Source organism: Oncorhynchus nerka, linkage group LG24, assembly GCF_034236695.1.
Source record: "Oncorhynchus nerka isolate Pitt River linkage group LG24, Oner_Uvic_2.0, whole genome shotgun sequence".
Classification (NCBI taxonomy): Eukaryota; Metazoa; Chordata; class Actinopteri; order Salmoniformes; family Salmonidae; genus Oncorhynchus; species Oncorhynchus nerka.
In genome coordinates, this window is record NC_088419.1 from 69,798,138 (window position 1) to 69,821,056 (window position 22,919).

Below are 22,919 nucleotides of genomic sequence, written 5' to 3' on the forward strand. Positions count from 1 at the left end.
TATGTATGGGCTTCAGGCAGAAGTCTTCACACTTTTTGATGTATTTCAGATCTGCTTGGAACCACAGTGAAGTGGGTAGGGCAGTAAGGATTTATTGTCTTACATCTGCAAGCAGTCTGAACATCAGACAGGATGGTATTGTCTCCCTCAATCTGTTCAATGGGTACTGCTATGGGTTTCTGGAGTTTCAGGCTGCTTACCACTCTCTCCCAAAATACATAATCCAGGACGATCCTCTTGATGGCGCTGTCCATATCGGAAATCTGTGAAATGGCCATTTCTTGGTGACTCCTTCCCCTCCAGGAGACTGTCAAACATGATGACGGCACCACCCTAACAGGTGTTGCTGGGCAACTTCAATGTGGTGCTCTTATTCTTCTCATTTTGCTTGGTGAGGTAGATTGCTGCTATAACTTGATGACCCTTCACATGCCTAACCATTTCCTTGGCTCTCTTGTAGAGTGTATCCATTGTTTTCAGTGCCATTATGTCCTTGAGGAGCAGATTCAATGCATGAGTAGCACAGCCAAAAGGTGGGACGTAAGGATAGGACTCCTCCACTTTAGACCAAGCAGCCTTCATGTTCGCAGCATTGTCTGTCACCAGTGCAAATACCTTCTGTGGTCCAAGGTCATTGATGACTGCCTTCAGCTCATCTGCAATGTAGAGACCGGTGTGTCTGCTGTCCCTTGTGTCTGTGCTCTTGTAGAATACTGGTTGAGGGGTGGCGATGTAGTTAATTATTCCTTGCCCATAAACATTCGACCACCCATCAGAGATCATTGCAATACAGTCTGCCTTCTCTATGATTTGTTTGACCTTCACTTGAACTCTGTTGAACTCTGCATCCAACAAATGAGTAGATAAAGCATGTCTGGTTGGAGGGGTGTATGCTGGGCGAAGAACGTTCAGAAATCTATTCCAATACACATTGCCTGTGAGCATCAGAGGTTAACCAGTTGCATACACAGCTCGAGCAAGACATTCATCAGCATTTCTCTGACTACGTACCTCTATTGAGTCAAATAACTTCTGATTCCAGGAGGACCGTGAGCTGTTGCTATCGATAAGGTGTGTGATTCATCATTTTCACCTTGAATAGAAGTGAAAATGAGGGACTTTTGTCAGAGGTTGCTTGTTGTGAGCGCTGAGGGAACTTTATGCACTTGTCCAGATGATTCTGCATCTTTGTTGCATTCTTCACATATGATTTGGCACAGTATTTGCGAATGTACACAGCTTTTCCTTCTACATTAGCTGCAGTGAAATTTCTCCACACAACAGATAGTGCCTGTGGCATTTTCCTGTAAACATTAGGAGAAAATTTAAATACATTTAAAAAACCAATACAATTCCATGTACAGATAAATAGTTAGGCAGTTAGATTAAACAACTCCTTTTGTAGGATAAATGTTTTAAAATGAAACATGTATGGAAACAGGTCAATTTAAACTCCTCAGTTAGCAGGCTCAAGCAATCTAAAACCCACATGGTAGCAAAAACTAACTAGCGGGAATTGTTAGAAATTATTTAAACACACTTTGCTGTAGGCTACTATTTACTAGTTAACAAAAACTCGCCCCACCCAGTATTGTAATCCAAACTTACCAGAAAGCATGTAGTTCTTGGCCCAGACAGTGTAATAGTGTGGGCTCAATAGCATCTCATTAGTGTGCAAGATCTTGAGAATCAGCTGTCCATGTGCAATTCCATTGAATTGGGGACAGTTTAACCAAAACATGCCACAAGACCTAGAATTGCCTTATGTGTATCCCACAAAAAAGGTTCACTGTTACAAGCTAACTTTTTTGATGAGTTTAAGCAAAATTCCCCAAATTATATGTAAGATGGCCAAATAAAGAGCAAAATGATTGATTATTATTATATTATTATTTGTGCCCTGGTCCTACATTATAAGAGCTCTTTGTCACTTCCCACGAGCCGGGTTGTGACGACAACTCGCACTCATTCTTATGTTTAATAAATGTATCATGTGGTAGGCTTGCAATGATGGCAAAAAAACTAATTTGATAGTGCGCTGACCCTGGTGCTAGAGGGGATACACAGCTGGAGGTTGAATGTTTGAAGGGGTACAGGACTATTAAAAAGTTTGGGAACCACTGATTTAACACACAGCATAGGCACATCACCCCTCTCTGTGAATTACATCAGTTTGTGTCCTTGAACAACATACAGTATTTCCAAAAACATCATCATTAATCAATTAGTCATGAATCGTGTTAATAGCTTTAACAGTTGATGTTATTCTTTAATAACACAGACGCCAAAGACCCTCAATACGGCAGTATGTTTTGCTGGTGAGGACGGCGGTATGTTTTGCTGGTGAGGACGGCGGTATGTTCTGCTGGTGAGGACGGCGGTATGTTCTGCTGGTGAGGACGGCGGTATGTTTTGCTGGTGAGGACGGCGGTATGTTCTGCTGGTGAGGCGGTATGTTCTGCTGGTGAGGACGGCGGTATGTTCTGCTGGTGAGGATGGCGGTATGTTTTGCTGGTGAGGACGGCGGTATGTTTTGCTGGTGAGGACGGCGGTATGTTTTGCTGGTGAGGACGGCGGTATGTTCTGCTGGTGAGGACGGCGGTATGTTCTGCTGGTGAGGACGGCGGTATGTTTTGCTGGTGAGGACGGCGGTATGTTTTGCTGGTGAGGACGGCGGTATGTTTTGCTGGTGAGGACGGCGGTATGTTCTGCTGGTGAGGACAGCGGTATGTTTTGCTGGTGAGGACGGCGGTATGTTCTGCTGGTGAGGACGGCGGTATGTTCTGCTGGTGAGGACGTCAGTATGGAGGTATGTTTTGTTGGTGAGGACGTCAGTATGGCTGTATGTTTTGTTGTTGAGGTCGTCAGTATGGAGGTATGTTTTGTTGGTGAGGACGTCAGTATGGAGGTATGTTTTGTTGGTGAGGACCTCAGTATGGAGGTATGTTTTGTTGGTGAGGACCTCAGTATGGAGGTATGTTTTGTTGGTGAGGACGTCAGTATGGCGGTATGTTTTGTTGGTGAGGACCTCGGTATGGAGGTATGTTTTGCTGGTGAGGACCTCAGTATGGAGGTATGTTTTGTTGGTGAGGACGTCAGTATGGAGGTATGTTTTGTTGGTGAGGACGTCAGTATGGCTGTAGTGTTGATGCATCTTGTCCTCTGTGACCCCTCCCACCCCAGGATGAGGATGCTCCTCTAGTGAAAGATGAAGAGGAGGATCTGTTCATTATCGACCAATCAGCACATGACTTCCTGGTGGTGAAGAGAGCAGAGTACATGGGCTACCAGAGGCGTCTTCAGAGCGAGAATGACTTCCTCTTCACCCCAAGCTTTTTGACAGGTACCCACCCCAATAAAAGCACACCTGTTATTTTGTACAGTCAGAACTATAACACCACTAGACCTGTAGTCTCAGAGCAGGTATCCACCCTACCCCAACAACACCTGTAATGCAGCCAGACCGGTAGTCTGAAGACAGGCAACCACATCAATCTGAGGCCAGACAGAATCTTTCCTACAGCTAGGACAGCAGGTTAAGGACCCCGTTGTGGAGGACAGTCAGCCAGGCTCGCTATTTAAGGGCAGAGCCCCCTGAAGTCTGAACAGGAACTCTGGAGTGTCCTCGGTATGAGATAGTTGCACCAACAGCCATTCCCAGGAGAACATACCCACACTGAAGAACCGGCACCAAACCCTAACTAATACAGCCCATCTCAACTCACATTCCTCATTATGTGCGCACTGCATATATCATTGTGTTATAAGATGGTCTCTGTGAATGTCTATGTACTCTATATGTTGACGCTCTGTCTATTTATGCTTCAGTGCCAGCCTCCAGTAAAGTACCAGAGAACATGCAGCCACGTTATCTGGAGGAGGAGGGGCTATATGTGGGGGAGAGGCCTCCCATATCCCTGACCAATCAGAACATCTTAGAGAACCGTGTCTTGAAACAACAGCAGGTAAAGGTGTCACTGTACCACTAGAACATGATGTGAGCTTTAGTGTTCTGATAACAAACGTACCTCCAAGTGGGCGGTGTCAGCATCAATTCTGATTTAGAGACTGTTCATCTGCTCAGGGGAGGAAGTGGTTTGGGGATGACGGCAGGATCATAGCTCTGCCTGACCCCATTAAAGAGTCGTCCACCAGACCCCCTCTGTTCCACATGGAGGAAGACTTGGACCCGGCTCTGCAGACTGTTTATAGGAAGGTAAATTAAAATGGACAATATAATAAATTATATTTGTATAACAAAGACACACCTCCACTGTGCTCACCTCATGTAATCCTTATCTATCTATAGTACTCAAACTAGTCCTATACCACCTGACATGTTTCTGCACTGGAAAATAATCACTTGTCTGCCATATCCTCTTATCTTTCTGTCTATTAATAAACATCAAAGCACATTGCTCTCCACACAAACAACCTTGCAGAATGTTCAATCCCAGTGTCACTGAACTGGGAAACTGCTGCTTAGCCAATAAATTATTGGGAGCTCGTATATAGAGTATGCAACTCTCTTTATTTCTTTTTATATCCTGCTGCTTGGCAACATGAATAGGCGATAATATTGTTCTTGATGAGTGTGAAGTTTGGAAGTAGCTCCAGCTGTCAGATGAGTTCACCAGGACATCAAAGACTGTATTATAGCAGGAGGTTAAGAGTTACAATACAACACAGTTTTGGGTCGTCATGTAGTTATTACTACAATTCCTTATTATTACATGATGTCGTTTATCTTCGTTCTCTCTCTGTCTGTTTCTCTCTGTCTCTCGTTCTCTCTCCACACACATATGCGGATATGATTACATCTGTAGTATGATACACTCGAGAGTTCCAGTGTTTGATTACCTCTGTTCCTTTGTGGTACAGGCACTGAAGTCAAAGCATGCCAGTCAGTACATCGCAGGAGGAGGGGGCACGAACGGGGATTACCAGCTGGATGTGGACGTCTCAGGGCTCATCTTCTCCCATCACCCCCTCTTCAGCCGGGAGCACGTCCTAGGAGCACGCCTGGCCCAGCTCTATGACCAACACCTCAGCAGGCAGCACAAGAACATCACGGAACACCTCACTACCAAGGTAAAGCACAGAACATATAATGACTTATATTCTAATTCTATTTGGCACAAAGGCTATTCAGCAGTGGCACTAACTCTGACTTACCCTCAACTGACTCCTCTCCTCTAGATCTAGAGATTTCTAGTGTGATTTGTTTATTCAGTAAGTGTCTTTGAGTAAAAGTCAAAGAATTGGTGGTCTAATACTGGTTTATGTCTACTGTAGCTGAATGGGTTGAGGAACGCTGTTCGGAACATGCTGGAGATCCACGGTAGGCAGGCCCTAACTCCTGTCATGCAGCAGAGGATATCTGAGTATAAGCAGGAGGTGAAGAACACTCGCAGGCTGCGGGACACTGAGCAGGAGAAGGACAGAACCCTGCTGAAGAGCATCATCAAGGTCTGGAAGGAGATCAAAGCCCTGAGGGACTTCCAGAGGTTCACCAACACACCATACAAGCTTTACCTCAGGAGGTAATGTAACACCCCATCATTTAGGACTCTGTGTTACTCTATTAAGATGGAAAAACATTGTCCAAAGTTCAGGGGGTACTGTCACAATGTAGATGGCCCCGGCACTATGTGGAGTAGTGTGCTGCTGGTGACCTTGTTTATATGTTTTGTTGTGGATAATCATGTGCTTGGTGTTGATAACTGGTGTGTGTCTCCCTCTGCTCCAGGGAGGAGGGGGTGCGGGCTTCAGATGAGCGGGACCATGAGGCTGAGATCCAGGCTGAAGTGGATGAGCTGCAGGGGGAGATGGAGGAAGACTACCAGAAAAAGCTCACTGAGTACAAGAGACAGCAGGAGGAGTGGAAGGCCTGGAGGAGGAAACGGGTATGTTTCACCCCTAAGATTAAGCATGGGGGCCTTGAGAATCCTGGTTTATTAATATATATTTTTTATCACATACATTTTCTCATGCTCAGAAAGCCAAAGAGAAGAAGAAAAAGAAGAAAACCCAGTCTCAGGATGATGATGATGACGAAGACGATGATGATGACCAGTCAGAGGGTGACATGGAGCTGGGACCCTCGAAGCCAGACCCTCCTGAGGAACCAGACATGGAGGGTGTTGAGGAGCAGGTCAGAGAGAAGGCCTCCAGAATCAGGAGGAAACCAGGGGAACCCATCCTGATGCCTGAACTCACTGCATCTGGACCCATCACTCCTAATGAACAGTGTCCCAGGTATGAACAGGAACACAGTTAAAAGGATATACACTTTGTCAGACATTTTCAGACCTCTAAGGGACATGATTTCTTCTTGACGTTTGTCTAATTTTGAGGTCTGAAAACCACTGAAAAACTTGTGACAGTGAAATGTCCCTTTAAGAACTAGAGGGGTCCAACTAGAGGTGTTCCAAAAGTCCACAGAACAGGATATCCATATTTCACTTGCATGACTGTGTCTGTTCTTCCCCACAGGGGCGAGTTTGCTAGAAGAGAAGATGTTGCAAAGCGCTATCTCTTCACTAAGGTTTTATATAACAACAAAGAAGTCTCCAGAACAGACAATCGCTCCCTAAATTCTGATTTCAGAGTCCATTTTGGTCAGATATTCAACCTGAAGATAGTCAACTGGCCAGAAAGTATCAAGTTGCAGGTGAAATTTTGTTGGATTTCAGCTAATGATTTTTTAAACTAAATGATTGAACTAAATCAATGATTTTTGAGATTATATTATTGTAATTTATCTCCATGTTATCTCTAATGAATTTCTTTCTTTCAGACACATTTAAACCTCCTGTTATTCTTGTTGTTCTGTAGGTGTTTGAGGTGTTGGGCTCATCCACCTCCCTGTTGGCAGAGGTGTTTGTGCCAGTCCCAGAATCATCAGTCCTGACGGGTAGTGCCCCCTCTGAGGAGCTGGAGTTCAGCAGCAACCTGAGGGTCATGTTTGACCACGAGGCCGTCGGCAGTGGTACACACCCATAGACGCACTGTGCATATTTATACTTGGACATCTCTCTTACACCCTTCTCTCTCTCTCTCTCTCTTTGGTCTCTCTCTGCTGTCAATTTGCCCTGTCAGATGTGCCCTTCTCCTTTGAGGCAGACGGTAGTAACCGTCAGACCCTGTTGACCTCTGGGAAGCTGTCCTGCTGTGTGTCCTGGGCTATAGGGGAGGATGATGTACCCCTGGCCCCGCCCACCACTCAGTCCAAGGCCATGCACAGGTACAGTAAACCAATCCCATCCAAGTTACGTACAGTAGAAACACTATACATAGTAAGGTGAAATACTGCAGACCTATTTTATGTTACTGGCTACATTCATAAATAAGTACATGTATTTCTCCCCCACTCCCTTTGTCTGTGCAGTGGACTGAAACAGTTGGATGCCATCGCCTGCATTGGGGCATCTAGCCTTAATGATATGAAGAAGCTTGGGGAGTGGGCCACTGAATCTAGACTGGATCCCAATGACCCAAACAACGCAACCATCATGCAACTCCTAAAGGTGGGTGACTAGACACTACACATTACTAAGATATCACAGGCCCATATTACCCAGCTGCCCCAGAGAGCAGGAGACTGCATTTAACTGTCTATACAGTCCCATATATAATAATAATTTGCTCTCTCTCTCTATAAGGTGGCCAGTAGTGGGGAGGTGACAGCACCAGATTACTTCAGACTGGAGCAGCTGCAGGAGGAGTTCAACTTCCTGTCTGAGGAGGAAATTGAGCGCTCTCGCAGGTTCCGTCTGCTCCGGCTCAGAAACCAGGAGGTGGCTGAGTTCCGTAACTATAAGTGTGTCCCTGCCCTGGAACGGGAGGTCACTGATAAGGTGTTCCAGGTAAGGCACTGTATACTTTCAAAGATTACTAATAAGGTTTAATAAGCCCGAAAACATGTTCAACTTTCTGATTTTTGTCATTTTCAGGAATATGAGAGGAGATTGAGAGAAGGAGAAATCGTTGACACTAAGGATCACCTAGATGCACACAGAGCCCTGGTGGCCAAATACCTGCAGAAGGTGAGTAGATGTGTCGGGCAGTTAGCTTTGAATCTGGAGTCTAGTCTGTGTGGATCTGCTCATATGAATCATATTGATTTATTTGACTCTCTCTGTCTATCAGATTAGAGAATCAGTCATCAACCGCTTCCTCATCGCCAAGCATCATTTCCTCCTGTCTGACCTGGTCCAAGAAGAGGAAGTTCCTAGTATTGGGTGAATACATTTGTGCATTTTCATACTTGTGAAATCATATCAAGGCAGAATTGTTGTGCTAATATTCTTATATACTCGATAGAATATAGTCATTGTGCTTGTTTGACTCATCAGTGGATTTAGGTAGGTAGCACCACATGCTTTTGCTTTGTGTGTGTGACGAACTGGCATTTGCTCCGGTACTTGACTGGCTGTCTTTTGTATTGGATTGTTCAAATTGTTTTGCTCAAATGTTTGTGTTTAGGTTAACGGGGATTGCAAGATGGGTTATAATCTGTTGTAAATCTGTCATAAAAGCTGACAGGGTCTAAGTAGATCACAGAATAGATCACAGGCCAGAGGAATGAGTTTCTCTTTGGCCGGTGGGTCTCTGGAATATTTGATCTCAAACACTTCATTTCCCTGGCTGAAGAGATGTTCTCTTTCGGAGGATCTGAAAGCACATTCTTCTCTTTTTACACCACATCTGGATGTGACACTTAGCAAATAGTATCAACACATACATTTTATTATCATCATTATTGTTATTTTTTATGTCATATTACTTTACATTATTTGAACATCTTTTTTTCTGTGTCCCATTTCTCTGTTATGCTTTGCATTGACATATTTAGTGGTGCAGGCCCTGGGTATGTTCATAGGCCTTTTCTCCTCTTTTCCCCAACCTGTCTGTGGCTGTTAGTTTGTTTACTTTTAGTTTATTTATCATTATACTATACACTGTTAGAAAAAAGGGTTTCAAAAGGGTTATTTGGCTGTCTCCATAGGAGAACACCTTTTTGGTTCATAGGAGAACCCTTTTTAGTTCATAGGAGAACCCTTTTTAGTTCATAGGAGAACCCTTTTTGGCTCCAAGGACAAACCTTTTTGGTTCCCTCTGTAGAACCCTCTGTAGAAAGAGGCCTACATGGAACCCAAAAGGATTCTAGAAAGAATCAAGAAGGGTTCTACTATGAGGACAGCCGACGAACCCTTTTAGGTTCTAGATAGCACCTTTTTTTCTGAGTGTAGCATTGGTGTTCTATTGGTATTTGTGTCAATCATCCCCTCACAGTAAGTAAACAGTTGGAAGATAGAGTATGTGGTAGTATGGTCTGTGTTTACCCTGTAAAGTGAAGGAGAATATACTCTTTCTCTGGAATGACAGCTGTTGTTTTGACCGTCAGGATACTTGGCCTGAATCTGTTCAAGCTGGCTGAACCTAAGCGGCCCCTGAAGCCTCAGAGGAAAGAGAGGAAGAAAGTGACAGCTCAGAATCTGTCTGACGGGGACATTAGATTACTTCTCAACATTATCCGGGCCTACGACATCCCCATCCGCAAGCCCCAAGCCAGGTACAACCTCAGAACTTCTAGTCACATGCTGGGTATATTACATCTACAGACATCCATAAACCTTCCACAACATCTCCAGACATAAAAGAATAAGAAAGCTTTTATTTACTGCAGCAACAAGGTCATACTGGAGAGTATTATGTCCACAACATTCCTGGACTATTTTAAACTCCTAATGTTTATCTCTTCTACCAGCAAACCTGCAGTGGCGTCTAAGTCGGTCCGCTCTTTCACTGAGACGTTTACAGCAGGCCAGTCATCCCAGAGTGCCATCCAGGGCAGCGACTGGCTCCTCAACCAGGTAACACGTCTGATCTTCACCTGGATCAGTGGCTGTAAATGCAGAATATTCCCTTAATGTATGTGTATATTTGTCTGTATTAGTTTGTCTTACCTGTGTATGTGTTGTGAATCTGTGTTTTCCAGGTGCAGGTCAGGCCCTTTGTGGAGGTATCGTTCCAGCGCACGGTTCTTCAGACCACAACAGCAGACGGACCAAACCCCTGCTGGAACGAGGACCTGCAACTGCCATTCAGGTGAGTGTGTGACTGGTCCATGACTGGTCTAAATTGGGACATCTCTTTGACCACACATGGTCAATTTCATGATCACATGTATGGTATTATCCAGCATTGTTTGTTTAGAAGATTTATCAAGCATGTTTTTTTGTTCTTGCCACAGTGCCCCAAATGGAGACTACAGCACTGCTAGCCTGCAGTCAGTGAAAGACGAGGTCTTCATCAACATATTTGATGAAGTCCATTATGAATTGGGAGGGGTGAGTAGGACATCACAAGAATGTGAATCAAAGGGACTTCCCATGCCCTCTGGCTCAGGAAAACATATTACACATTACAGCACAGTTAACTACATTATCCATACACTTTCTGTGTCATTATGTTTTGTCAGTTTAAATCTTTCTTCTATTTCCAGGATGGAGAGGATAGGGGGAGAGAAGTCCACACACGGCTAGAGAAACACTGGCTGGGCTCTGTGAAGATTCCCTTCAGTACTATCTACTTCCAGTCCAGGGTAAGACTAACTGTCTATGACACCAGACCCCTGATTGACAGACAGTGACTCACATTGACATAAGTAACTTACTGCTGTGGTTCTGTTGTCTGACCTGATCTGGCAGATTGACGGCACGTTTAAGGTGGACACCCCACCGGTGTTGTTGGGATACAGTAAGGAGCGCAGCCTGGCCAGTGATGGTGGCTACGACGCTGTACGCAGTCTTAGTGAAGGAGCCTTCATCACACTCTTCATCACCATAGAACCACAGCTGGTACCTGGAGAGACTGTTAGGGAGAAGGTTAGTTCAGCCTGGCAGGCTGTCTCTGTATGTCCTAGCTGTCTCCAGGCTCTCTCTGTGTTTGATCTGTCATAGCCTTTAAAAAAACAAAATGTACTCAATGCATGAGTTATTAACATTCCTTCATTATTCCGTATTGTCTGAAGAGGGGGGTTTACGTCAATTTTCTGTTCGTTTTTCTATCCTTTGCTGCATTTGTTAGATGAAGGAAGTGAAGGTACCTGTTTACTGAGATATGCTATCTGCAGTAAACTGAATGATGGCATTAACATTGTGTTTTGATTAGATAGATGTTGACTACATCACACTGTGACTAATGTACCCAAGCAGTCTAACTGTCCATTGTTCAGCGGTCCCACATCAACATCCCTCCTCCCTCACAGTTATTAGTAGACTAGACGCAAATATATGCAGACCATCTGACTCTCGCTGATCTAAGTGTACTGCTGTAGCTTTATGGTGACCCTCCCCCTCCCAGTTTGACAGCCAGGAGGGCGAGCGTCTACTGCTGGCGTCAGAAGTCTTTGAGAGGGACGCAGCAGTGAGTTACCCCAACCGTCCCTGCCTCACCACCGCCATCGACATCAACGGGAAGACTGTGTTCATCAGCCGTTACCTCCGCCCCCTCAACCCCCCGCAGGAGCTGCTCGACGCCTTCCCCAACAGCCCCCAGGAGGCCACGGTCAGTCAGGTCAGGTCTCCACTGAGACAACACAAACAGTCACTGCTGATAATGGAGCCTCAGTCTGATTGCTGAGTTACAGCACTCTCAAGCTTTGACTGTTGCTTGATTTCATACCCGTGTCTCCCTCTCCTTCCCTCTCTCAAGGAGCTGATAGCTCGGTATGTTTCTCTCATCCCCTCTATGCCTGATAGCGTCTCATTTGCTGGTGTCTGTGACCTGTGGAGCACCTGTGACGTGAGACACATATTCAGAGACTCTGATTGTAGATTCCAATAGTCTTAGTAGAGGGCAGGCTCTTAGTAACTGTGGGTTTCCTTTTCCTGTTTGAAGCAATTCCTGACCCTGCTGGCGGGCGATGAGGAGGAACATGCTGTACTGCTCTGTAATTACTTCCTGTCTATGGGCAAGAAGGCTTGGCTCATCATCGGCAGCGCCATTCCTGAGGTGAGCAACACAAAGCTGGACAACTAGACTTCAATCAAGTACAGGCTTAACTGAATGAACAGAGACTAAATCTAATACGTTTTTTTTTTAAATAGTTAGGGGTAGGCCTGGTCTCTGAGGAATAGAGCCAGATGCTGGAATTCAACATTGGTTGAAAGGAAAGTGATTATTGCACTAGTAAGCCAATAGCTTAATCAGCAACCGTGGTGGAATTACATTAGTGCCATGCTCATAGGCTGAGGTTAATAGGTCAATGACATTCTGCACTGTTGCTAAAAGGAAAGGAGAAAAACTGATGAGGTAACATTATGACACTACCCTATAAATACCTGCCATGCTGATGAGGTAACATTATGACACTAACCTATAAATACCTGCCATGCTGATGAGGTAACATTATGACACTAACCTATAAAAATACCTCCCATGCTGATGAGGTAACATAATGACACTACCCTATAAATACCTGCCATGCTGATGAGGTAACATAATGACAATACCCTATAAATACCTGCCATGCTGATGAGGTAACATTATGACACTAACCTATAAAAATACCTCCCATGCTGATGAGGTAACATAATGACACTACCCTATAAATACCTGCCATGCTGATGAGGTAACATAATGACAATACCCTATAAATACCTGCCATGCTGATGAGGTAACATAATGACAATACCCTATAAATACCTGCCATGCTGACGAAGTAACAATGACACTACCCTATAAATACCTGCCATGCTGATGAGGTAACATTATGACACTAACCTATAAAAATACCTGCCATGCTGATGAGGTAACATTATGACACTAACCTATAAAAATACCTGCCATGCTGATGAGGTAACATTATGACACTAACCTATAAATACCTGCCATGCTGATGAGGTAACATTATGACACTAACCTATAAAAATACCTCCCATGCTGATGAGGTAACATAATGACACTACCCTATAAATACCTGCCATGCTGATGAGGTAACATAATGACAATACCCTATAAATACCTGCCATGCTGATGAGGTAACATAATGACAATACCCTATAAATACCTGCCATGCTGATGAAGTAACAATGACACTACCCTATAAATACCTGCCATGCTGATGAGGTAACATTATGACACTAACCTATAAAAATACCTGCCATGCTGATGAGGTAACATTATGACACGACCCTATAAATACCTGCCATGCTGATGAGGTAACATTATGACACTAACCTATAAAAATACCTGCCATGCTGATGAGGTAACATTATGACACTAACCTATAAATACCTGCCATGCTGATGAGGTAACATTATGACACGACCCTATAAATACCTGCCATGCTGATGAGGTAACATTATGACACTACCCTATAAATACCTGCCATGCTGATGAGGTAACATTATGACACTAACCTATAAATACCTGCCATGCTGATGAGGTAACATTATGACACTAACCTATAAATACCTGCCATGCTGATGAGTTAACATTGACACTACCCTATAAATACCTGATATACTGATGAGTGAGATAGGAAGCCATGTGAATTAGGAGTTTACTAGATGAAAAGTGACGATCCATTTAGACCAACCTTACTGATTGAATTTTCTTAACTACATTAGTCCAAAACAAATTTAAAGAACTGCATACTAGTTAAGACTGATGACCAACCTTTACTTGTTTTACAGTTAGGGGAGAGTGGGTAAGTTGAGCCAAAGGGGTAAGTTGACCCACCTGTTTCTAGGAAACCATACACAAAATTCAGCCAAATATTTAAGAAGAGGTCATCATTTCATATAGTCTGTGAAGGAATAAACAACATGGTGGTCCAAAAAACTGATTTTCACCAACACAAATTCATTTGTGTTAAGAGGTTTCACGATGCTTGTATCTAAACCCAAGTAACAATTTAAAGAGTGTTCTATATATCAGTTGGGGTCTCCTATAAGCTTCAAAATGAGGTCCTAAACCTAGCATGAAAGTGCATCACTGTACCTGTGTAAGCTAATATAGTCAAAATGTTTGCCTTGGGGTAAGTTGAGCAAATTGGACTGTTTTCATCCCAGGTGTAATGCAAGGCATTATTCCTGTGATATGAGGTAACAACAGGATCTGGCCTATGTTAAAACTGTTTGTTAGGTGTTAAGTCTGTTTTTAAAATATGCTTAAAATTAAATGACAAAAATGTCATCATGATTGTGTTGAATTGTGTTTGGAAAATAAAGATAGACATGGTTTTAAAAAGGTAGTGGTAATATTCCATTCAGCACAGACTTTTGTAGGCGGCTCAACCTACCCCAAACCCAGGGTATGTTGTGCCAAGAGTCCGCTTTTTTGGGACAAGCTACCTTTTAAAAACTGTAATGTTTGAAATATATGTAGATATCTTTGAAAGAAAGTGATGCTGAATGTAAAAAATGGTCAACTTACTTCCCTCTACCATACTATAACAGCTCTTTTCTGTGGTATCTGTTTCGTGAAAACTCTTGTCACCTCTCCATCCTAGGGACCCACAGCGTATGTGCTGACCTATGAGCAGAGTCGCTACCTCATCTGGAACCCCAGCAGTGGTCAGTACTACGGCCAGTATGACTCCTTCTGCCCTCTACAGACTGTGGGATGCCTGGTCAGTGCTGACAATGTGAGTCGGTATTCTAATCCAATTTACATGATATGACTGAAGTAAGATGTTTTGTCTGACAGGTTTCTCTATATACCATATTCCCTCCTTCTGTCCTCTAGGTATGGTTCAACATTCAGGTGTACACCTCTCCACTGAGGATGAGTTTTGATGTCACCAAAGCCAAACTCTGGAAACCATTCTTCTCCAGGGCTTTTCCAAACCCTGGGCTGTCCAGTGTTCAGGTGAGGCCAAGTGTGACCAGTGGCCACCACACATGATTTATCTCTTAAGACCTAGCCTCAGTATCTCTCTGGACTTTGACCTGTACAGTGCTTACCCTACTGTCTTCTCTTCTCTGTTTAGCCTGAGGAGCTGGTGTATCAACGCACAGACAAGGCAGTGGCTGCAGAGCTGCAGGACAGGCAAGTCATCTAACCTAGAAAGAATTCAACACATCATACTGCATCACAGTACAGTGCCTTCGGAAAGTATTCAGACCCCTTGCATAATCAATGCTTGGAGTTTGTCAGAATTTGTGGGGTTTTGTTTGTCCACCCGCCTTCTTGAGGATTTGACCACAAGTTCTCAATGGGATTAAGGTCTGGGGAGTTTCCTGGCCATGGACCCATAATATCGATGTTTTCTTCCCTGAGCCACTTAGTTATCACTTTTGCCTTATGGCAAGGTGTTCCGTCATGCTGGAAAAGGCATTGTTCGTCACCAAACTGTTCCTGGATGGTTGGGAGAAGCTTCACTCTGAGGATGTGTTGGTACCATTCTTTATTCATGGCTGTGTTCTTAGGCAAAATTGTGAGTGAGCCCACTCCCTTGGCTGAGAAGCAACCCCACACATGAATGGTCTGAGGATGCTTTACTGTTGGCATGACAGGACTGATGGTAGCGCTCACCTTGTCTTCTCCAGACAAGCTTTTTTCCGGATGCCCCAAACAATCGGAAAGGGGATTCATCAGAGAAAATGACTTTACCCCAGTCCTCAGCAGTCCAATCCCTGTACCTTTTTCAGAATATCAGTCTGTCCCTGATATTTTTCCTGGAGAGAAGTAGCTTCTTTGCTGCCCTTCTTGACACCAGGCCATCCTCCAAAAGTCTTCGCCTCACTGTGCGTGCAGATGCACTCACACCTGCCTGCTGCCATTCCTGAGCAAGCTCTGTACTGGGGGTACCCTGATCCCGCAGCTGAATCAACTTTAGGAGACGGTCCTGGCGCTTGCTGGACTTTCTTGGGCGCCCTGAAGCCTTCACAACAATTGAACCGCTCTCCTTGAAGTTCTTGATGATCCGATAAATGGTTGATTTAGGTGCAATCTTACGGGCAGCAATATCCTTGCCTATGAAGCCCTTTTTGTGCAAAGCAATGATGACGGCACTTGTTTCCTTGGTAACCTTGCTTCCTTTCCATGGTAACCATGGTTGACAGAGGAAGAGCAATGATTCCAAGCATCATCCTCCTTTTGAAGCTTCCAGTCTGTTATTCGAACTCAATCAGCATGACAAAGTGATCTCCAGCCTTGTCCTCGTCAACGCTCACACCTGTGTTAACGAGAGAATCCCTGACATGATGTCAGCTGGTCCTTTTGTGGCAGGGCTGAAATGCAGTGGAAATGTTTTTGGGGGATTCAGTTCATTTGGATGGCAAAGAGGGACTTTACAATTAATTGGAATTCATCTGATCACTCTTCATAACATTCTGGAGTATATGCAAATTGCCATCATACAAACTGAGGCAACAGACTGTGAAAATTAATATTTGTCATTCTCAAAACTTTTGGCCACGACTGTATATAACGTCCCACAGTTGAAAGTGCATGTCAGAGCAAAAACCAAGCCATGAGGTCGAAGGAATTGTCCATAGAGCTCCAAAACAGGATTGCGTCGAGGCACAGATCTGGGGAAGGGTATCAAAAAATGTCTGCAGCATTGAAGGTCCGTAAAAACACAGCGGCCTCCATCATTCTTAAATGGAAGAAGTTTGGGACTACCAACACTCTTCCTAGAGCTGGCCGCACCGGCCAAACTGAGCAATCGGGGGAGAAGGGCCTTGGTCAGGGAGCTCTAGAATTCCTCTGTGGAGATGGGAGAACTTTCCAGAAGGACAACCATCTCTGCAGCACTCCTCGGTAAAAGGCACATGACAGCCCGCTTGGAGTTTGCCAAAAGGCACCTAAAGACTCTCAGACCATGAGAACCAAGATTCAACTCTTTGGCCTGAACGCCAAGTGTCACGTCTGGAGGAAACCTGGCACCATCCCAACGGTGAAGCATAGTGGTGGCAGCATCATGTTGTGATCTTTCACAAGATTCATGCCGCCAAAAAACTGAGCACAGTCACATAATGTGACGTAAATCGAGCGCGCTCAAACTTCCCATCAAGGTGGCGCTCCGTGTTCAGTGGGAGGCTTGGATGACAAGTGGGGAGAAATCCTTCACTAAAACGGGCCGCATGCGAAGAGCAACTTATGGTGAAGTCTGCCAGTGGGTCCTGACAGCGTGGAGCATTGTCAAAAAATCCACTATCATCAACGGGTTTCGAAAGGCTGGACTGCTGCGTGTTGAAGAGGGCAGCATGAGCTCAGTGGGGAATTTGCCTCCGGATGAAAGTGACGAGAGCGACAATGAAAACGATCCAACATCGGATGAAGCAATTCTGAGGCTATTCAACTCCGACACCGAAGGAGATGACTTCAGTGGTTTCAGTGCACCGGAGGAGGAAGATAGTGACCAATGACTTTCTTGGTAGGCTACTGTTTACTGCTATTTTTAAAATTTTTGTTACAAGCCGTGTTTCGTTAAAGCCTATTTATTTTTGTTACAAGCCGTGTTTCGTTTAAAAGCCTATTTATTTTTGTTTACAAGCCGTGTTTCGTTTAAAGGCTGTGTAAAGTTAATTTGTTTCAATGTACCGGTAGGCACCTGCGGTTTATAGACATGTGCGGCTTATTTATGTACAAAATACATTTTTTTTTAAATTCAGTGAGGGCGGCTTATATTCAGGTGCGCTTAATAGTCCAGAAATTACGGTAGTCAGGATTGAGGGAAAGCTGAACGGAGAAAAGTACAGAGAGATGAAAACCTGCTCCAGAGTGCTCAGGACCTCAGACTGGGGAGAAGGTTCACCTTCCAACAGGATAATGACTCTAAGAACATAGCCAAAACAACGCTGGAGTGGCTTCGGGTCAAGTCTCTGAATGTCCTTGAGTGGCCCAGCCAGAGCTCGGACTTGAACCCGATCTAACATTTCTGGAGAAACCTGAAAATAGCTGTGCAGCACCGCTCCCCATCAAACCTGACAGAGCTTGAGAGGATCTGCAGAGAATGGGAGAAACTCTCCAAATACAGGTGGGTTAGGGTTAACCCTAACCCTAGCTTGTAGGGTCATACCCAAGAAGACTGTAGGCTATAATTGCTGCAAAAAGTGCTTCAACAAAGTACTGAGTAAAGGGTTCGAATACTTATGTAAATGTGATATCAGTTTTTATTTTTAATAAATTAGCAAACATTTTTAAAACCTGTTTTTGCATTGTCATTATTGGGTATTGTGTGAATTGATGAGGGGAAAAAACAATAATACATTTTAGAATAACCTAACAAAATGTAGGGGTCCGAATACTTCCCGAAGGCACGCTATATGGAGGTTAACACCTCCACTTCCCTTACCTGTAGGGTTGAGAAGATTCTAAAAGAGAAGATCATGGAATGGCGGCCCCGCCACCCGACCCGCTGGAACCGCTACTGCACCTCCACCTTGCGCCACTTCCTGCCAAAGCTGGAGCTGAGTGGAGGGAGGGATGTGGCCGACGAGCACCGTCTAGAGTTACAGAGTTTACTAGGGGACTACAGGGTGAGTCTGGTCTGGGGCTGGGAGGGACAGGGGAGAGGACAGTCTATGGCTGGGAGGGACGGTCTGGGGCTGGGAGGGACAGGGGAGAGGACAGTCTATGGCTGGGAGGGACAGGGGAGAGGACAGTCTATGGCTGGGAGGGACAGTCTGGCTGGGAGGGACAGGGGAGAGGACAGTCTATGGCTGGGAGGGGGAGGACAGGGAGGGAGGACAGTCTATGGCTGGGAGGGGGACAGTCTGGCTGGGAGGGGGAGTCATGGCTGGGGGAGAGGACAGTCTATGGCTGGGAGGGACAGGGGGAGAGGACAGTCTGGCTGGGAGGGACAGGGGAGAGGACAGTCTATGGCTGGGAGGGACATGGGGGAGAGGACAGTCTATGGCTGGGAGGGGGACATGGGGGAGAGGACAGTCTATGGCTGGGAGGGACAGGGGAGAGGACAGTCTATGGCTGGGAGGGACAGGGGAGAGGACAGTCTATGGCTGGGAGGGACATGGCTGGGAGGGGGGAGAGGACAGTCTATGGCTGGGAGGGACAGGGGGGAGAGGACAGTCTATGGCTGGGAGGGACAGTCTATGGCTGGGGGAGAGGACAGTCTATGGCTGGGAGGGACAGGGGAGAGGACAGTCTATGGCTGGGAGGGACAGGGGAGAGGACAGTCTATGGCTGGGAGGGACAGTCTATGGCTGGAAGGGAGAGGATATGGGGAGAGGACAGTCTATGGCTGGGAGGGACAGGGGGAGAGGACAGTCTATGGCTGGGAGGGACAGGGGAGAGGACAGTCTATGGCTGGGAGGGACAGGGGAGAGGACAGTCTATGGCTGGGAGGGACAGGGGAGAGGACAGTCTATGGCTGGGAGGGACAGGGGAGAGGACAGTCTATGGCTGGGAGGGACAGGGGAGAGGACAGTCTATGGCTGGGAGGGACAGGACAGTCTATGGCTGGGAGGGACAGGACAGTCTATGGCTGGGAGGGACAGGACAGTCTATGGCTGGGAGGGACAGGGGACAGGACAGTCTATGGCTGGGAGGGACAGGGGAGAGGACAGTCTATGGCTGGGAGGGACAGGGGAGAGGACAGTCTATGGCTGGGAGGGACAGGGGAGAGGACAGTCTATGGCTGGGAGAGGACATGGGGAGGGACAGGACAGTCTATGGCTGGGAGGGACAGGGGAGAGGACAGTCTATGGCTGGGAGGGACATGGGGAGGGAGGACAGTCTATGGCTGGGAGGGAGGGATGGCTGGGAGGACAGTCTATGGCTGGGAGGGACAGGGGAGAGGACAGTCTATGGCTGGGAGGGATGGTCTGGGGAGGGACAGGGGAGAGGACAGTCTATGGCTGGGAGGGACAGGGGAGAGGACAGTATGGCTGGGAGGGACAGGGGAGAGGACAGTCTATGGCTGGGAGGGACAGGGGAGAGGACAGTCTATGGCTGGAAGGGACAGGGGAGAGGACAGTCTATGGCTGGGAGGGACAGGGGAGGGACAGTCAGTCTATGGCTGGGAGGGACAGTGGAGAGGACAGTCTATGGCTGGGAGGGACAGGGGAGAGGACAGTCTATGGCTGGGAGGGACAGGACAGTCTATGGCTGGGAGGGACAGGACAGAGGACAGTCTATGGCTGGGAGGGACAGGGGAGAGGACAGTATGGCTGGGAGGGACAGGGGAGAGGACAGTCTACGGCTGGGAGGGACAGGGGAGAGGACAGTCTACGGCTGGGAGGGACAGGGGAGAGGACAGTCTACGGCTGAGAGGGACAGGGGAGAGGACAGTCTACGGCTGGGAGGGACAGGGGAGAGGACAGTCTATGGCTGGGAGGGACAGGGGAGAGGACAGTCTACGGCTGGGAGGGACAGGGGAGAGGACAGTCTATGGCTGGGAGGGACAGGGGAGAGGACAGTCTATGGCTGGGAGGGACAGGGGAGAGGACAGTCTATGGCTGGGAGGGACAGTCTATGGCTGGAAGGGACAGGGGCGAGGACAGTCTATGGCTGGAAGGGACAGGGGAGAGGACAGTCTATGGCTGAGAGGGACAGGGGAGAGGACAGTCTATGGCTGAGAGGGACAGGGGAGAGGACAGTCTATGGCTGGAAGGGACAGGGGAGAGGACAGTCTATGGCTGGAAGGGACAGGGGAGAGGACAGTCTATGGCTGGGAGGGACAGGGGAGAGGACAGTCTATGGCTGGAAGGGACAGGGGAGAGGACAGTCTATGGCTGGGAGGGACAGGGGAGAGGACAGTCTATGGCTGGGAGGGACAGGGGAGAGGACAGTCTATGGCTGGGAGGGACAGGGGAGAGGACAGTCTATGGCTGGGAGGGACAGGACAGTCTATGGCTGGGAGGGACAGGGGAGAGGACAGTATGGCTGGGAGGGACAGGGGAGAGGACAGTCTATGGCTGGAAGGGACAGGGGAGAGGACAGTCTATGGCTGGGAGGGACAGGGGAGAGGACAGTCTATGGCTGGGAGGGACAGGGGAGAGGACAGTCTATGGCTGGGAGGGACAGGGGAGAGGACAGTCTATGGCTGGGAGGGACAGTCTATGGCTGGAAGGGACAGGGGAGAGGACAGTCTATGGCTGGGAGGGACAGGGGAGAGGACAGTCTATGGCTGGGAGGGACAGGGGAGAGGACAGTCTATGGCTGGGAGGGACAGGGGAGAGGACAGTCTATGGCTGGGAGGGACAGGGGAGAGGACAGTCTATGGCTGGGAGGGACAGGACAGTCTATGGCTGGGAGGGACAGGGGAGACAGTATGGCTGGGAGGGAGAGGACTATGGCTGGGAGGGACAGGGGAGAGGACAGTCTATGGCTGGGAGGGACAGGGGAGAGGACAGTCTATGGCTGGGAGGGACAGGGGAGAGGACAGTCTATGGCTGGGAGGGACAGGGGGAGGGACAGGGGGAGAGGACAGTCTATGGCTATGGCTGGGAGGGACAGGGGAGAGGACAGTCTATGGCTGGGAGGGACAGGGGAGAGGACAGTCTATGGCTGGGAGGGACAGGGGAGAGGACAGTCTATGGCTGGGAGGGACAGGGGAGAGGACAGTCTATGGCTGGAAGGGACAGGGGAGAGGACAGTCTATGGCTGGGAGGGACATGGGGGAGAGGACAGTCTATGGCTGGGAGGGACAGGGGGAGGACAGTCTATGGCTGGAAGGGACTGGGGGGAGAGGACAGTCTATGGCTGGGAAGGGACAGGGGAGAGGACAGTCTATGGCTGGGAGGGACAGGGGAGAGGACAGTCTATGGCTGGGAGGGACAGGGGAGAGGACAGTCTATGGCTGGAAGGGACAGGGGAGAGGACAGTCTATGGCTGGGAGGGACAGGGGAGAGGACAGTCTATGGCTGGGAGGGACAGGGGAGAGGACAGTCTATGGCTGGGAGGGACAGGGGAGAGGACAGTCTATGGCTGGGAGGGACAGGGGAGAGGACAGTCTATGGCTGGGAGGGACAGGGGAGAGGACAGTCTATGGCTGGGAGGGACAGGGGAATGACGTAGTAGTCCTGACATGGAGCGGTCCATAAAACATCCAGTTCTTCAGATGAAATTATGAGCATTGCCTTTTGATGGTCATGGCACTGACATTTGTTATAATTAGGGGAGTTCTTCAGTCTCCCAGAATGTTAGCTCATGCTACGGAAAGAAACGGTTGATACATGACAGGATTTCCTTGGCTGTGGAACAGCCTCACTGACGGTCTCTATTTCCTCCTTTAACAGATTTCAGGATTCCCCCTGCATCTTCCATTCTCAGAGGTCCGGCCCATTATCGAGGCAGTCTACAGTACAGGCGTCCACAACGTGGAGGCGTCCAATGTGGAGTTTGCCCTGGCAGTTCATGTCCATGCCTACCCTAACAATGTCCTGTCTGTCTGGGTTTACCTGGCCTCACTCATCCGCACACGATAACTCCATTGCAGAGGTATAGACATGCTTGTTTTTCATAAATGCACTTTACAATATTGTTTACCTGTATCTTTATGAAGAAACGTTTAGAGCACAGCTACCTTTTAGACTACAGTACATATACATGCACAGGAATAATTCGATATCAAACTGCTTATGGCAGTAGGCTGATTATGCAATAGTCATCTAAACACCTAACTCCTTATCTTAAATTGGCATAATGTCAAAATCAAAGCAAGCATACACCGATTAAAACATGTCATTATATTATAACATTATATTATTCTGACTATCCACAACAATCACATTGTGTGCATGTAACCGTAATCTATTGATTTGGTATTGTCATTTAGTCTTGTATTTGAGTGTGATAGCTCTGGATGACAGAGTTGGGTTTGTTTACCATTCCTATGGAATCACAATTAACTTAACTGTAGCTACCAAATCTGACAGTCTTGTGTTATGTGCAGTGTAATAACAGATTTTATCATAAACTTTAAACAAAATACCACA

General features: G+C 46.9%; 1 protein-coding gene across 3 annotated transcripts in view; it reads left to right on the forward strand.

Annotated features, from left to right (window-relative positions):
• The window catches only part of cc2d2a (coiled-coil and C2 domain containing 2A), a 37,347-nt gene extending 14,430 nt beyond the window's left edge, over window positions 1–22,917 (forward strand). For 2 of the 3 annotated variants that reach the window (XM_029632920.2, XM_065009105.1), the window contains 29 exons: window positions 3,184–3,343; window positions 3,829–3,965; window positions 4,085–4,216; window positions 4,882–5,091; window positions 5,296–5,543; window positions 5,750–5,906; window positions 5,999–6,258; window positions 6,496–6,673; window positions 6,838–6,991; window positions 7,102–7,246; window positions 7,391–7,529; window positions 7,665–7,868; window positions 7,956–8,048; window positions 8,152–8,243; window positions 8,858–8,872; window positions 9,410–9,577; window positions 9,773–9,878; window positions 10,004–10,113; window positions 10,259–10,355; window positions 10,511–10,609; window positions 10,716–10,892; window positions 11,371–11,574; window positions 11,722–11,811; window positions 11,908–12,021; window positions 14,525–14,659; window positions 14,761–14,883; window positions 15,005–15,063; window positions 18,323–18,500; window positions 22,221–22,917. In XM_029632920.2, coding sequence (XP_029488780.1) covers window positions 3,184–3,343; window positions 3,829–3,965; window positions 4,085–4,216; window positions 4,882–5,091; window positions 5,296–5,543; window positions 5,750–5,906; window positions 5,999–6,258; window positions 6,496–6,673; window positions 6,838–6,991; window positions 7,102–7,246; window positions 7,391–7,529; window positions 7,665–7,868; window positions 7,956–8,048; window positions 8,152–8,243; window positions 8,858–8,872; window positions 9,410–9,577; window positions 9,773–9,878; window positions 10,004–10,113; window positions 10,259–10,355; window positions 10,511–10,609; window positions 10,716–10,892; window positions 11,371–11,574; window positions 11,722–11,811; window positions 11,908–12,021; window positions 14,525–14,659; window positions 14,761–14,883; window positions 15,005–15,063; window positions 18,323–18,500; window positions 22,221–22,409 — 4,173 coding nt within the window. In that variant the 3' untranslated portion in view covers window positions 22,410–22,917. The remainder of the gene's footprint in view (window positions 1–3,183; window positions 3,344–3,828; window positions 3,966–4,084; window positions 4,217–4,881; window positions 5,092–5,295; window positions 5,544–5,749; window positions 5,907–5,998; window positions 6,259–6,495; window positions 6,674–6,837; window positions 6,992–7,101; window positions 7,247–7,390; window positions 7,530–7,664; window positions 7,869–7,955; window positions 8,049–8,151; window positions 8,244–8,857; window positions 8,873–9,409; window positions 9,578–9,772; window positions 9,879–10,003; window positions 10,114–10,258; window positions 10,356–10,510; window positions 10,610–10,715; window positions 10,893–11,370; window positions 11,575–11,721; window positions 11,812–11,907; window positions 12,022–14,524; window positions 14,660–14,760; window positions 14,884–15,004; window positions 15,064–18,322; window positions 18,501–22,220) is intronic. The other variant, XM_029632924.2, reaches the window with a different exon arrangement.
• The last annotated feature ends 2 nt before the right edge of the window (window positions 22,918–22,919 follow it).